Source organism: Rhincodon typus, chromosome 5 (assembly GCF_021869965.1).
Source record: "Rhincodon typus isolate 14 chromosome 5, sRhiTyp1.1, whole genome shotgun sequence".
NCBI classification, from domain to species: domain Eukaryota; kingdom Metazoa; phylum Chordata; class Chondrichthyes; order Orectolobiformes; family Rhincodontidae; genus Rhincodon; species Rhincodon typus.
Genome location: NC_063336.1, coordinates 59,725,660 through 59,739,024, shown reverse-complemented (window position 1 = coordinate 59,739,024; position 13,365 = coordinate 59,725,660). Strand labels below are relative to the sequence as shown.

Below are 13,365 nucleotides of genomic sequence, written 5' to 3'. Positions count from 1 at the left end.
CCTGAGCATAGCTGGAAGCTAATCATAAATTCATTGAGGGATCAGTTATTAAACTTGATCTCCTGGCCTTCTCCTGGTCACTTCTCCTAAATCTCAACTTTACTGTCATTAATATGCCTTCTCACATGCAGGTATCTCCCCATAGCAACAATGATCTACGCTTGGAGAAAGAAGTCTGTTGTACTGTGTTGTGGATGAACACAAGGTCTGACTGAATATGGCATCAGATCAAGTCTGTACATGCTAATTTGCTGTTTTGAATAAAAATTAATAGGTACAACTACCCATCAAAGTATGAGGATACTGAAAAATGTTAAAAAAGTTATAAATAGGGCTGATAAACCAAAATGTTCAGAAGTAAAACAAATTCAAACCAAAATTTGGTATTTAATTTTATCATTGTTGTGTTCAGGGATTTTCAGCATTTGACCTTTGAAGAGGACCTTGGTATAATTGATACAAAAATGCGTTTTTAAGTTAAAGCTTTCTTTCAAGGAGTAGATTCACAGGATAGCCACATGCTGAAGATACAGATCAGAAATCAGAGTAAATATCTCTGCAAATATCCCAGAAAAAAAATTACATTCTACAGTTGAGAACGTCTCATCTTTCTATGCCTACGACAGTCTACTGGAAGAGGTCTGAATTAATGATGTGGTCAGTCATGTGACATGCAACTTCATCCACCAACTAGGAGGGAATGGCACATCTTTTCCTCATCAAGAGATAGTCTACAGAATAATGTGAAGTGACAACTGTTAGAACAGCGACTTCTTTGTTCAGTTACAGACAAAAATAAAGTAGCCTAACAAGTTTCACATAAACACATCTCACCAAAATATTAACTAACTGCTTTCCTGAAGATTGAAGAAGAGTATAAAAGTTCACAATGCCCAATTTAAAGGACAAAGGGAACTCATAGCCATAAGATCCAGGTTACACTTTTGTTGTATTAAAATATATTTGACAAACTCATGAACACAAAAGATGCTTATGGAAGTGGCTAGAGCCCTTGAATCTGAAAGAATATCAAACATGTATCCAAAGTACGTATCAATCTTGGATGAGCTTACAATACCTGAGAATAAACAGAGAAAAAAAAAATCTACCAAATTCCTGTCTTACTACTTTGCAATACAAATTTTGTCTACCCATCTACAGTTCCACCAGTCAGCAGGTAAAATGCTGGCATCATCTAACATTGAGGAAAACTGCCCATTTATAACCTGTCTAGATAAAGCAAAACACATCCAAACTGGCCAGTTAGTGCTCTATCAATTTACTCCAAATCATCAGCAAAGTGGTGGGAGCTGTCAATGACAGCAATTATATGCCAATTACTCGCTCACTGATACTCATTAAATCAGGTGGAAAACGCTCTACTATTTGGAGTCATACCCAGAAACTTGGTTGTGATTGTTGGAGACAAATCTTAAGTCTAAGGTCATCAATGCAGGAGTTCCTCAGAGTATTAGGCCAAAACATCATCAGCTGCCTCATCACTATACCTCCATTATAAAATCAAATGGATGATGTTTACTGATTATTGTAGAGTGTTAAATACCATTGACAACTCCTTAAATGTTGGAATAAAACCAGGAAGTGCTGGAGAAACTCGGCAGGTCTGGCAACAGTAGTAGACCGAGAAGCAAACAGAGTTAACATTTTGAGTCAAATGACTTCTTTAGTTCCTCTTTCCACAGAACTGTCAGACTTGCTGAGTTCTTGACACTGTTTTTATTTCAGATCTTCAGCACCTGCAATATTTTGCTTCTATTTCCTTAAATATTGGAGAAGTCTATGCCCAAATGTAGCGAGACCTGGACAACATTCAAGCTTGGGTTGATAAGTGTCAGATAACACAAGTGCCAGGCAATGACTGTCTCCAAGAAAAGAGAAGCTAACTATCTTCACTTGAAATGTAACACCATTACAATCACTTACCCCTCCATCAATATCCTGGTTGTTATCACTGACCAGGAACATAACTAGAGTAGCTAAATAAATACTGTGGCTACAAGAGCAGGGCAGAGATTCCAATTTGGCAGCAAGAAATTCTGGTCCTGATTGCCAAAGCTCTCACACTATCTACAAGACAAGTCAGGAATATAATAGAATATTGTCCACTTACTTGGATTGGTGAAGGTCCAACAACATTCAATTATTTCAACACTGTACATGACAAAGCAGCCTGCTTGACCAGCCCATCCACCACCTATCCATCTGATCCACCATTTTTTAAGCATTTCACTCTGTCACCAGTGCATAGCGGCAATAATGTACTATATATGAGATGCACCACAACAACTCAAAGCTGTTTCACACACCTTGCAAACACGTGACCTTTACCACCTAGAAGATCAGGTACAGTAAATGCATGCAAACACCACCAACTTCAAGGTCCCCTCCAAGTCACACAACATCCTGACTTGGAACTATGTTGCCATTCCTTCATTTTGAAGTAAATTTTTCTTTAAAAATGAGTATAATAATTGCAAATGTAATCTAACATTGAGATGCAAGCAATACATAAGAATTAAACAACGATGAACATTGTCAGTTCACTCAGCACCTACTGCCACTCAGCTGTGGCATGGCAACAGTATAATCAGCTCTCAATTCATATCCAAATAGTAACATTTCTTCAGCACAAAATGCAATCAATGCAAAGTTGTGATTACTTTCAAAAACAAAAACAAACACTGGTTTTACATCAATGCTTCCATCTCATCAATCATTTCACAAACGTTCTAGCTGTAACTTCCCAACGCTTTTTTTAAATTTAAGTTTTGAAATTGACGTTCAGCATAATACATGCATTATCAACCTATCTTATTTCATAGTCTATATCCCAAGAAGGGAAAAACTGCTACAGTGCTACTTTTGTGCCTAGCTGCTGATTTGAGGAAGTTCCAACCCTTACCACTCAAATGCTTACTTTGAAGGAAACATTGAGGTGAAATTAGATCCTTTCAATGGCACAAGAAAGTAAAATAGGTAAAACTAAATTGCAGCATGTGGCATTTATTTTATTTGGCTTAAAAAGACTCCAAAAAGACAGATAATTTGCAAAGATTGCAATTTTTCCCAATCTACTCACATTAAGGAAAATGAAGCAGACAGGTAAGTCGAAGTTTGTATGACCTGTATTTATCTGCCATTAGCTTTCTCATCTTCTTCAAATAGGTGAAAAATACATTTCTTGTGAAATACTCACTCAACACACTTTCATGTTTTAAATAAACTACTTGTTAATAGATAGCTTTCCCCTAAATTTATTAATATGGAGATTCCAATTCTAGTACAAATCTTTCTGGATGCAGACAACTTACAGGTACTTTGACCAAGTTTGAGAATACACAATGATGATGGAGAGCATTCAAATGCGGCTCAGTCCAACTCAATCCTTGCTGATGATGTCAACGAGTGCAGTTTTCTCTTTTTGATCTGGACAATTCAGGATCAAATGCAGCAAATTTACACCACTAATATAACTGGAGAAATGTTCATTTTAACTATTTAATGGAAGCATCTATTAAAAATTAAAAGTTACCCAGCATCTAAAAATACAATTTGTATCAAGCAAATAAATATTTAGATGAATCACTGCAAGGCATTCCTTCATATAGCAACAGGAATACAGTACACTAAGTTCAAACAAGTTGCGGCAAACTCCTTCACTCAAAAACTTACATCACAGAAGTCTGCATGTCATGCCAGCTTTTGCTTAAGTTGTGTTTTATTTCATTCAGTGGGGTAATGCCCATCTTCTGCTTTATTTCCACTAGATGTTTCTCCTTGGCACTTAGAACTTGTCTCAAGGTAGAGATTTCATCTTCTAGCTGACATTTAAAGAAAACATTTAATTCTTCATGCACAACTTTAAAATAGAAATTTCAGTAGGTTATACTACAATCAAAGTCAGAACTACCTTCTAGCCTACTGAACATCTTGCTGAGGTAAACCACTGCATAAATTACAGCAGCACTGAGTGCACTTACTTTGCAAATCGTTAAGTCCTGACCTCTCAAAAATAACTGCTGAGCGTAGACAAAACGTGAGTCACAGTTCTTACTTTTTTTAAAAAGGACATTCTCTTAAGTCTACTTTTTTTCTCTAGAATTCTTGACAAGCTATGCAATTGCTGTCATTGAAAAGGCAACCTGTTCCCATACTTTTCATCAGCAGGCCACTACTCCCAAACTTAACTGGAGGAAATTCGTGCCCCAAGTTCTGGATGCCAGATAAGCAATCTGATAATTCAGCAACAGTAGAAAAGTTGAAATAAGTGCCAGGAAGCTGCAACTGAATGTTGTCAACACATGAGAAAGGTAATGCTGTGTTTATGGTTAATGTAGCATGTAGAGACTTGGGGGACATCAGAGATAATGGTGCAGAAGCAGGAAGGCAAGCCATAATTGCAGGGATACACTGTCTATAATAGATAAGAGTACAAGTGCAGTCCTGTCCAACATGACAACAATGAAGAGGCACTAGAGGAGAATTTTGTGGTCAATAATGTCAAAGGCAGTGGATAAATCAAAAAGGATAAGCAGCGAGAGTTTAGCAAGAACGCCTGCATCTCGACAAAAGTTTTTTAAAAATTTTCATCTTTATATTGGAAATGTTGCATTTACAATCCAATATTTGTTGTTTGAGCATCTTATAATGAGTTTTATTCAGAGTTCGCTGGTGACTTGCTCCTGTAATAATGCTAGAGAGTACTAGGATGCTGACACACCAATATTGAAGGAACAGTCATAAATGTCCAATTCAACTTTCAGCATGACTTGAGAGGAGTTCATTTCTGGAGGGACAGGGAAAGATTTGAAGGGGGAACATTTCCTTATAGATAGAAGCAATAGGAGATGAATAGCAGATAGTCCACACCAACTATGTTCCCAAACTAAACTAGTCCCACTTGCCTGCACTTGGCCCATATCCCTCCACACCTTTCTTATTCATGAACTTATCCAAATGTCTTTGAAACGCTATTACTGCACCAGTTCATTCCACATATGAACCACACACTGTGTAAAAAAAAAAAAAAGTTGCCCCTCGTGTCCCTTTTAAATCTTTCTCCTTCACCTTAAAAGTATGCCCCCTAGTTTTAAACTCCCCTACCCATGGGAAAAGACACTTGTCATTCACCTTATCTATGCTCCTCATGATTTTATGAACTGCAATAAGGTCATCCCTCAACTTCTAGGCTCCAGTGAAAAACATCCCAGTCTTTCCAGTCTATTTTTATATCTCAAACCCTCTATTCCTGCCAACAGCATGGTAAATCTTTTCTGAACTGTCTCCAGTTTAATAATATCCTCCCTATAACACGGCAACCAGAACTGACACAGTACTCCAGAAAAGGCCTCAACATGACGTCCCAACCCCTGTACTCAAAGGTCAGAGCAATGAAGGCAAGCATGCTAAACACTTTTCAACCATCCTGTCTACCTGTGACTCAAGTTTCAAAGAATTATGTACCTGAACCCCTAAGTCTTTCCGTTCCACAACACTACCCAGGGCCCTACCATTAATTGTATAAGTCCTGTCCTAGTTACTGGGCTATGTTCACATATTCTGCAGTCATACTGTGCCATGCAAGTGGAATGCACTTCAGATCTAAAGACAGAAGAATCGAGCAAATTCCCCCGTTCTGGTGAATGGCAAGCTTCTCTACTATTGCTGCAATTATTCAGATAACTGGCAAGCATTTCATCGACACTACTAAAATGCAGACATGCTGGAGGGTTTTGAGATATCAACGTGGTGAACCAGAGTTCCCAGCACACAAGCATGATTGACTCTGTTAAGCTTCTGGTCAATGATTGTGTGAGGGTGACAAAAACTTTGGGTCACCACAAGATGACTTTGCTTTTTGCTTTTGCGATGTCATTATCAGCAGTTATGTGATGCAAACGTTATCTGTCACTTGGACCAAGCTGGAATATTATCTACGTCCTACTGTCAGCTGACATGGGGGCCTTCATGATCAAAAGGACTGTGAATGGAGCAGTACACTGTGCAGCTATCTGCAAGAAGATCCCTCTCCTGACATCATAAAAACAATCTTCCCAGCAAAAATGAATTAACTATGCAGAAACCAGGAACCAAACCCAAAACACTGCAGATCCCCGTGGCTCAACTAATCTCTGGACAAACTCAAAAATCATTGGGAAAAGCTTGGAAATTTGGGTATTAAGTCAATTTTGTGTTAAAGTGAGTTATTTTCAATTGAATTCAAGGCAATAAATTTCATACTTTTGTGCAGTTTTGTGGAATTCATTAAAGCTGAATTTATAACTATAGTTTTCTCAGCAAAAAAAGTATAATCTCTGATTACCTTTGCCAATTCTACACCAAGATCTTCTTTTTCCTCTTCAGGGAGCATTCCGAGGTCAATATCAGAACCCAGATCAGCAAAACATCTGGCTTCAAAAAGGGCTGTTAAAACATAAAAATATTGTTGTTTCTGTTTTCCAAGGTTAGAATTTGAATTACATAATCATACTTGAGCTGCTGAATCTTTCAGTACCAGCATCGAGAGTTATCAAATGTTAACTGCCATTTAACATTTCTGCTGTAGATTGGTATGAGCTGCTTTATTACTAGAAAAGTTGGAAACTGAGCTAAAGACTGAAATCATCATTCCTGATCTGTAGGTGCATGAAAGATTGTCAAATTATCAAGCAAATATCTTGTGCTCACATTTAAGCATTTATCATTACATTTTCAATAACTATAAGTTTTAAAAAACTAAGTCAATATATTTTACACTTAGACACATACGATTCCCAGGTATTGACCCCAGGGTTTAGATCGCTGGGCCATTATGCATGAGGAAATTTTTACAACTTATTTTTTAGGTAGGAGTGGTGTTTCTGGCAGTCTCGGTTTAAATACAAACAGGGAAAAGGCACGAGATTAGCACCAAGGATAAATTGTGAAACAGCTGGTGCAAATGACCTCTTTCTGCACCATAACACACATCCTACTGCACTTTTCATTGAATAAGCACCGATCCCTTGGCTTGATGCTAATTGCAGAGTATGCCATGCTATGACATGAGATTGCAGATAGTGTTTGAGTACAATTGTGCTTGCTGATGGTCCACAGTGCCTCAAAGATGCTGAGTCTTGACTTGCTAGATCTGCTTAAAGTCTATCCCACTGAGCATGGTGATAGTGCAACATACTCAATGGAGGCTATCATCACCAAAGAAAGAACTTTGCTCCACAAGGACTGTGCAGTGGTCCCTCTTATTGATGTTCCATCCCTCCTCCTAATCCCACTTCTACCATATATTCACTTTACACCTTGACTTTTCATGTGTGCTCAGCAAAGGACTTTTACACCTCCTTTATACCTCCACCTCAATGAATTTCAGGCACATGATGTCAAAGTCTTCTTCCATTGACTTTGGCTCCATGCCCACTTCTTTGGATAGGGGTCTTCTCTCTATTCCACATTATACTAGCCACCTTCATTTCTCTGCTCCCTTCACCCACTCTAATCTCTCTTCCCCTGAACTGCCTGTACTCCATTCTCTCAGGGTCTAACCCTGACTGTGTTATCAAATCTGCCAATGAGTATGGTGCTGTTATCATCTAGCTTCATGACCTCTAACTTAGAGGCTGACCATCAGCTCTTGGACACTTCATCCCATCTCCTCTGCATTGTGACCCGACCGTCGAACATCAAGCTGTTGTTTCCAGGACCGACGCTGACCTCATTGCCTTTGGACATCTCCCCACCTCATAATCCCCCAAGCCCTGCACAGCCCTTTTCTACCTTCATCCCAAAATTCACAAACAGCACTGGCTCTGGCAGACCCATTCTTTTCAGCATGTCCCTGCCCCACTGAACGCATTTCTTCTCATCTTGATTCTACTTTATCTCGCGTTACTCAGTCTCTTCCTGCTTACATTCATGATTTTTCTGATGCTTTACTTCAGTTCCATCATTTACAATTTCTGGCCTCAGCCACCCCCTCTTCACCACGAATGTGCAATCCCTCTACATGTCCACCCCCTACTAGGACATGATGAACTTTCTCCATTTCTTCCTTTAAATGAGAGCTGAACAGTCCAATCAACCACCACCCTCCTTCACCTGGCTGAGCTTATTCTCATTTTGAACAACTTCTTCAACTCATTCCCACTTTCTCCAAGTCAAAAGCATGGCTATGAGTATCCACTTGGGTCCCAGGTGTGCCTGTGCCTTTTGTGGAGTGTGTGGAACACTCCTTGTTCCAGTCCTAATCAGGCCCCAACACACAATTCACTCTCCAATACACTGATGATGTCATCATGATGTTTCCTGTTTTTATGCAGAATTCGATGAATTCATCAGTTTTACTTTAATTTGCATCCTTCACTTACCTGGTTCATCACCGATTCTTCCTTTCTTTGACTTCATTACTTCCATTCCTGGTGACAGGCTATCCAGTAATATTCACTACAAACCCACCAACTCTCAGTTATCTTGACTATAAATGCTCAAAACCTGCTCCTGCAAGGACTCCATTCCATTCTCCCAAATTCTCCATTGCATCTGTTCTGATGATGACACCTTCCACTGGGGTGCCTACAACATCTTCTCCTTTTACCTAACCAATGATTATCCCACACCACGGGTGACAGAGCTCTCAGCCATGTCTCACCCATTTCCTGTACTTCCGTCCCCATACATTCCCCTCCTTTCCAGAACAAGGACAACGTTCTCCTTGTCCTCACTTCCAATCCCACCAGTCTCCATGTTCAAGTGATCATCTTCTTCCATTTCTGACACCAAACACATCTTTCCTTCCCCTCATCTGTCAATATTCTACAGAGACTTCTCTCTGTGACACTCTGCTACACTCTTTCATCATTCCTTACACTTCTTCATCCCCCCAAGACACCATGCCATGCAATTGCAGAAGGTGCAACACTTGCCCTTTTACCTTCTCCTTCCTCACTGTATGAGGTCCCAAACACACCATTCTGCTGAAGCAGTGGTTTACTTGTACTTCTTTCAGTCTACTCTACTGCATTTGATGCTCACAAAGTAGTCACTTTTAGACCGTTACACTGGTGAGACCAAATGCAGCCCCAGTGACTGTTTGTGGAACACCTCTGCTCTGTCTGTAGGATGATCCCTATCTTCCAAGTGCTTGCCATTTCAATAAACCATTTTGTTTTCATGCTAACGTCTCTGTCCTTGGTCCGTTGCAGTGCTCCAATGAAGCTACAGGAACACCACCTTACTTTCCACTTAGACACTTTACAAGCTTCAGAACCCTCTAACAATCCACCATCCAGTCACCCCCCACCACATCTTATTTGTCTCTTTTTGCTATTAGCAAAGCCCATTTATATTTTTCTAATCAAATTTATTATTCATACCTATCTTACGTCTCAATTTCTCCATCATTATTAATATTACCTTTCTCTTTGCTTAGGGCACCTTCACCATTTGTTCCATCTGCTTCTCCTCCCACTTTGTCAATAACATAATCCACTACAGTGTGGTGAAAAAGTGTGTCTGGACTTGAAGCGTTAAATCTCTTTTGCTGTCCACAAATGCAGCCAAAGCTGCAGCTTTTCCCGTATTTTCTGTTTTTATTTCAGATATCCAGCATCGGTAATATTTTGCTTTTATTATGTTGGTAAGAATGACTTTGACAAGGCTGAGATCCATCCTGTCTAATTGGATTTTTGATGCTTTTAACATGCTTAGAGTCATAGAGATATACAGCACAGAAACAGACCCTTTGGTCCAACTTGTCAATGCTGACCAGATATCCTATTTGCCAGCATTTGGCCCATACCCCTGTAAACCCTTCCTATTCATATACCCATCCAGATGCCCTTTAAATGTTGTAATCACACCCACCTCCACCACTTCCTCTGGCAGTTCATTCCGTACAAGCACCACCCTCTGCGTGAAAAAGTTGCCCCTTAGGTGCCTTTTATATATTTTCCCTCTCGCCTTAAACCTATGACCTCTAGTTTTGGACTCCGCACTCTGGGGAAGAGACCTTGCCTATTTACCCTTTCCATGCCCCTCATGACTTTATAAGTATCTATAAGGTCACCCCTCAGCCTCTGACTCTCCAGGGAAAATAGTCCCAGCCTATTCAGCCTCTCCCTACAGACAAACCTGCCAACCCTTGCAACGTCCTCATGAATCTTTTCTGAATCTTTTCTAGTTTCACAACATTTTTCCTATAGCAGGGAGACCAGAATTGCACACAGCACTCCAAAAGTGGCCCAACCAATGTCCTGTACAGCCACGTAATGACCTCCCAACTCCTATACTCAACGCACTGACTAATAAAGGTAAGCATATCAAATGCCTTCTTCACTACCCTGCCTACCTGCAACTCCACTTTCAAGTACTATTGAACCTGCACTCTAAGGTCTCTTTGTTCGGCAACACTCCCCAGGACCTTACCATTAAGTGTATAAGTCCTGCCCTGATTTGCCTTTCCAAAATTCAGTACCTCAAATTTAAATTAAACTCCATTTGCCACTCTTTGCCCCATTGGCCTAATTGATCAAGGTCCCATTGTACTTTGAGGTAACCTTCTTGACTGTCCAGCACACCACCCATTTTGGTGTCATCTGCAAACTTACTAACCACACGTCCTATGTTTGCATCCCAATCATTTATATAAATGACAAAACGCAGTGGGCCCAGCACCCATCCTTGTGGCACACCACTGGTCACAGTCTTCCAGTCTGAAAAGCAACCCTCCATCACCACCCTCTATCTTCTACCTTTGCCCCAATTCTGTATCCAAATAGCTAATTCTCCCTGTATTCCGTGTGATCTAACCTTGCTAACCAGTCTACCATGGGGAACCTTGTCGAACGCTTCACTTAAGTCCGTATAGATCACATCTACCACTCTGCCTTCATCAATCCTCTTCGTTACATCTTCAAAAAACTCAATCAAGTTCGTGAGATACGATTTCCCATGCACAAAGCCGTTGACTATCCCTAATCAATCATTGCCTTTCCAAATACATGTAAATCCTGTCCCTCAGGATTTCCTCCAACAATTTGCCCACCACCAAAATCAGGCTCACCAGTCTATGGTTCCCTAGCTTTTTCTTACCACCTTTCTTAAATAGAGGCACAATGTTAGGCAATCTCCAGTCTTCTGGCATCTCACCTGTGGCTATCGATGATACAAACATCTCAGCAAGGGGCCCAACAATTTCTTCCCATGCTTGATAGAACTGAGCTTACATTTTATAGAGTCAACAACATTTGTCAGGGTCTGGACTTGCATGAAAGCCAGACCAAGAAAGGAAAGCAGTTTTCCTTCCCTTAAGGAATTCCCTGGTGAATCAGATGGGTGTTTTTTTTAAAATAACAATTGACAATGGTTTCACAGTCATCATTAGAATTTTAATTCCAAGTCTTTTTTTGAATTCAAATTTCACCATGTGCTCCGGTAGGAATCGAACCTGGGTCCACAGAATACTATTTTTGGGTTTCTGGATTATTAGTCCAACAACAAAGCCACAACACTATTGCCTCCCCCAACTAGTAACATAATTCCAAAATTAGAACTCAGCAACTGAATCACCTCTATCATAAGGCTGTAGATGAACATTCCACTGAACAAAAAAAACATACTTCAGCCAGAAGCTTCTTGTGCATTTTTACAAGATGTCTCCATGTGTTTGAGATACAGGAAAGCAAATATTTAGTATTTACTGAGCTGTTCTGTAACTGGAACCTGAGAGAGAACCGAGACAGAAAGAGTAAAGAAAAGCAGAAATGAATACAAACATTATAAAGATAAAATAACCTGTTTAAAAATTGAGAAACAAATTCAAGACAGTCTCAGAAAGTATAAAACCAAATTCTTCACTTCTAATTGTTGTATTTAGGCCAGTGAATACACTCGTTTTGAAACACAGACAACCAGGAACCAACTGATTTTTCACCTGACCCTTCCATTAGGTAGGTGTAAACAACTACGTTACAATTTAAACAAGAAGTGATTTACAGTCATACTTGGTTACAGTAGCAGCTGCTTACATGACACAGCTGCTTACATTTTACTTCTTTTGAGGTCGGATTTAAGGTAGATAACTACAGTACAAAAATAGTTTTACCTTGAGTCTGATCTGAACTACCCTGATTCCCCCAACCATTTTAGGGCACGCTTAGTTCTAACATTGGAAAGTTGTGAAAGTGTTCTAGTGCTCAACGCTTTTATTTCTGAAAAATATAATTTACTTTTGGCACAGTTTCAAACTGAAAACCGCACTGGAAAGAACTCACATTGCATACATCCAAGGTATCTTAATTAGTGAGTCCTAAGAAACTGGAGAGAAGTAAGCCTCAAGACTGACAAAACTCACAACTTTTCAACTGCATTCATTTGTAATTTTTCTTGCAAAACAGTGATTAGTTTCAAAAGTAATTAATCAATTGCACAACATTTCGGCAAGTCATAAGACCATGAAAGGTACTATGTAAATACACATTTCTTCTTCTGAACATCATATTAACTATTTCCTTTCCAAATCCCTTTGGAGATGAGGTGCTCACTTTACATTTAAATTAAACCGTTTAAACCCTTTGTGCTGGTGCATTTGGTGCAACTTTTCAAGATTCTCCCGACTATTCTGCATGGTGATTAAACAAAAATCACAGTTCATTCAGAATCCTGAAGCAAAACGAAAATAGAAGTTGCTGGAGAAACTGAGCAGGTCTGGCAGCAGCTAAACAGAGAAAAACAGATTCCAAACGGATGCTGTCAGACCCATTGAGTTTCACCAGCAATTTCTACTTTTCGTGTGTTCCAAAGTCTCCAGCGTCCACTGGTGTTTTATTTTGAGTTAATTCAGTTTCCCCTCTGTCCAAATCATGGGAACAGGGAAACGGATCCACAAGGCTGCAGCTCCAAGGCAACCGCATCCCCTCGTATTCAGCCTAACGTAACGCTGCCGATCGTATCTAATCGGAAATTAAATTTTCCCAAGTCAAACATTCAATGCCAAATTAGAAAAACACGTCAGATTTAAACTGGATAGCGACTCCAGCTTCAATGACATTTAAAGACATCGACAAAACATTCCTGCTGCACCGGAAGGTTTTGGGAAAATAAAAAAAACAGTTGGAAAATTTAACGACATTATTTTTGGGAAATTTCGCTTTCTCCTCTCCCCTGAGTATACTGTGGAGATGGAGGCGGGCCCTTACCTCTCTCATTGAGCTCCATTAAACTCGCTGTCAATCCCGGATCCGTTGGGAACCGAACTCTTGGTTCACACCTGCGCTCCGCTCCACCTTCAGGATACAGGACGCTCACTCTCATCCGATACTGCAGCGACCCCGCTGGCTGGAGGACTCACACGCT

The 13,365-nt window shown here is 40.0% G+C and overlaps 1 protein-coding gene across 1 annotated transcript in view; it reads right to left on the bottom strand.

Annotated features, from left to right (window-relative positions):
* The window catches only part of tpd52l1 (tpd52 like 1), a 31,310-nt gene extending 17,968 nt beyond the window's left edge, over positions 1-13,342 (bottom strand). Inside the window, exons 1-3 of the mRNA XM_020528152.2 lie at positions 13,209-13,342; positions 6,344-6,444; positions 3,694-3,842 (exon numbers count right to left, since the gene is read on the bottom strand). Coding sequence (XP_020383741.1) covers positions 3,694-3,842; positions 6,344-6,444; positions 13,209-13,323 — 365 coding nt within the window. The 5' untranslated portion in view covers positions 13,324-13,342. The remainder of the gene's footprint in view (positions 1-3,693; positions 3,843-6,343; positions 6,445-13,208) is intronic.
* Between the last annotated feature and the right edge of the window lie 23 nt (positions 13,343-13,365).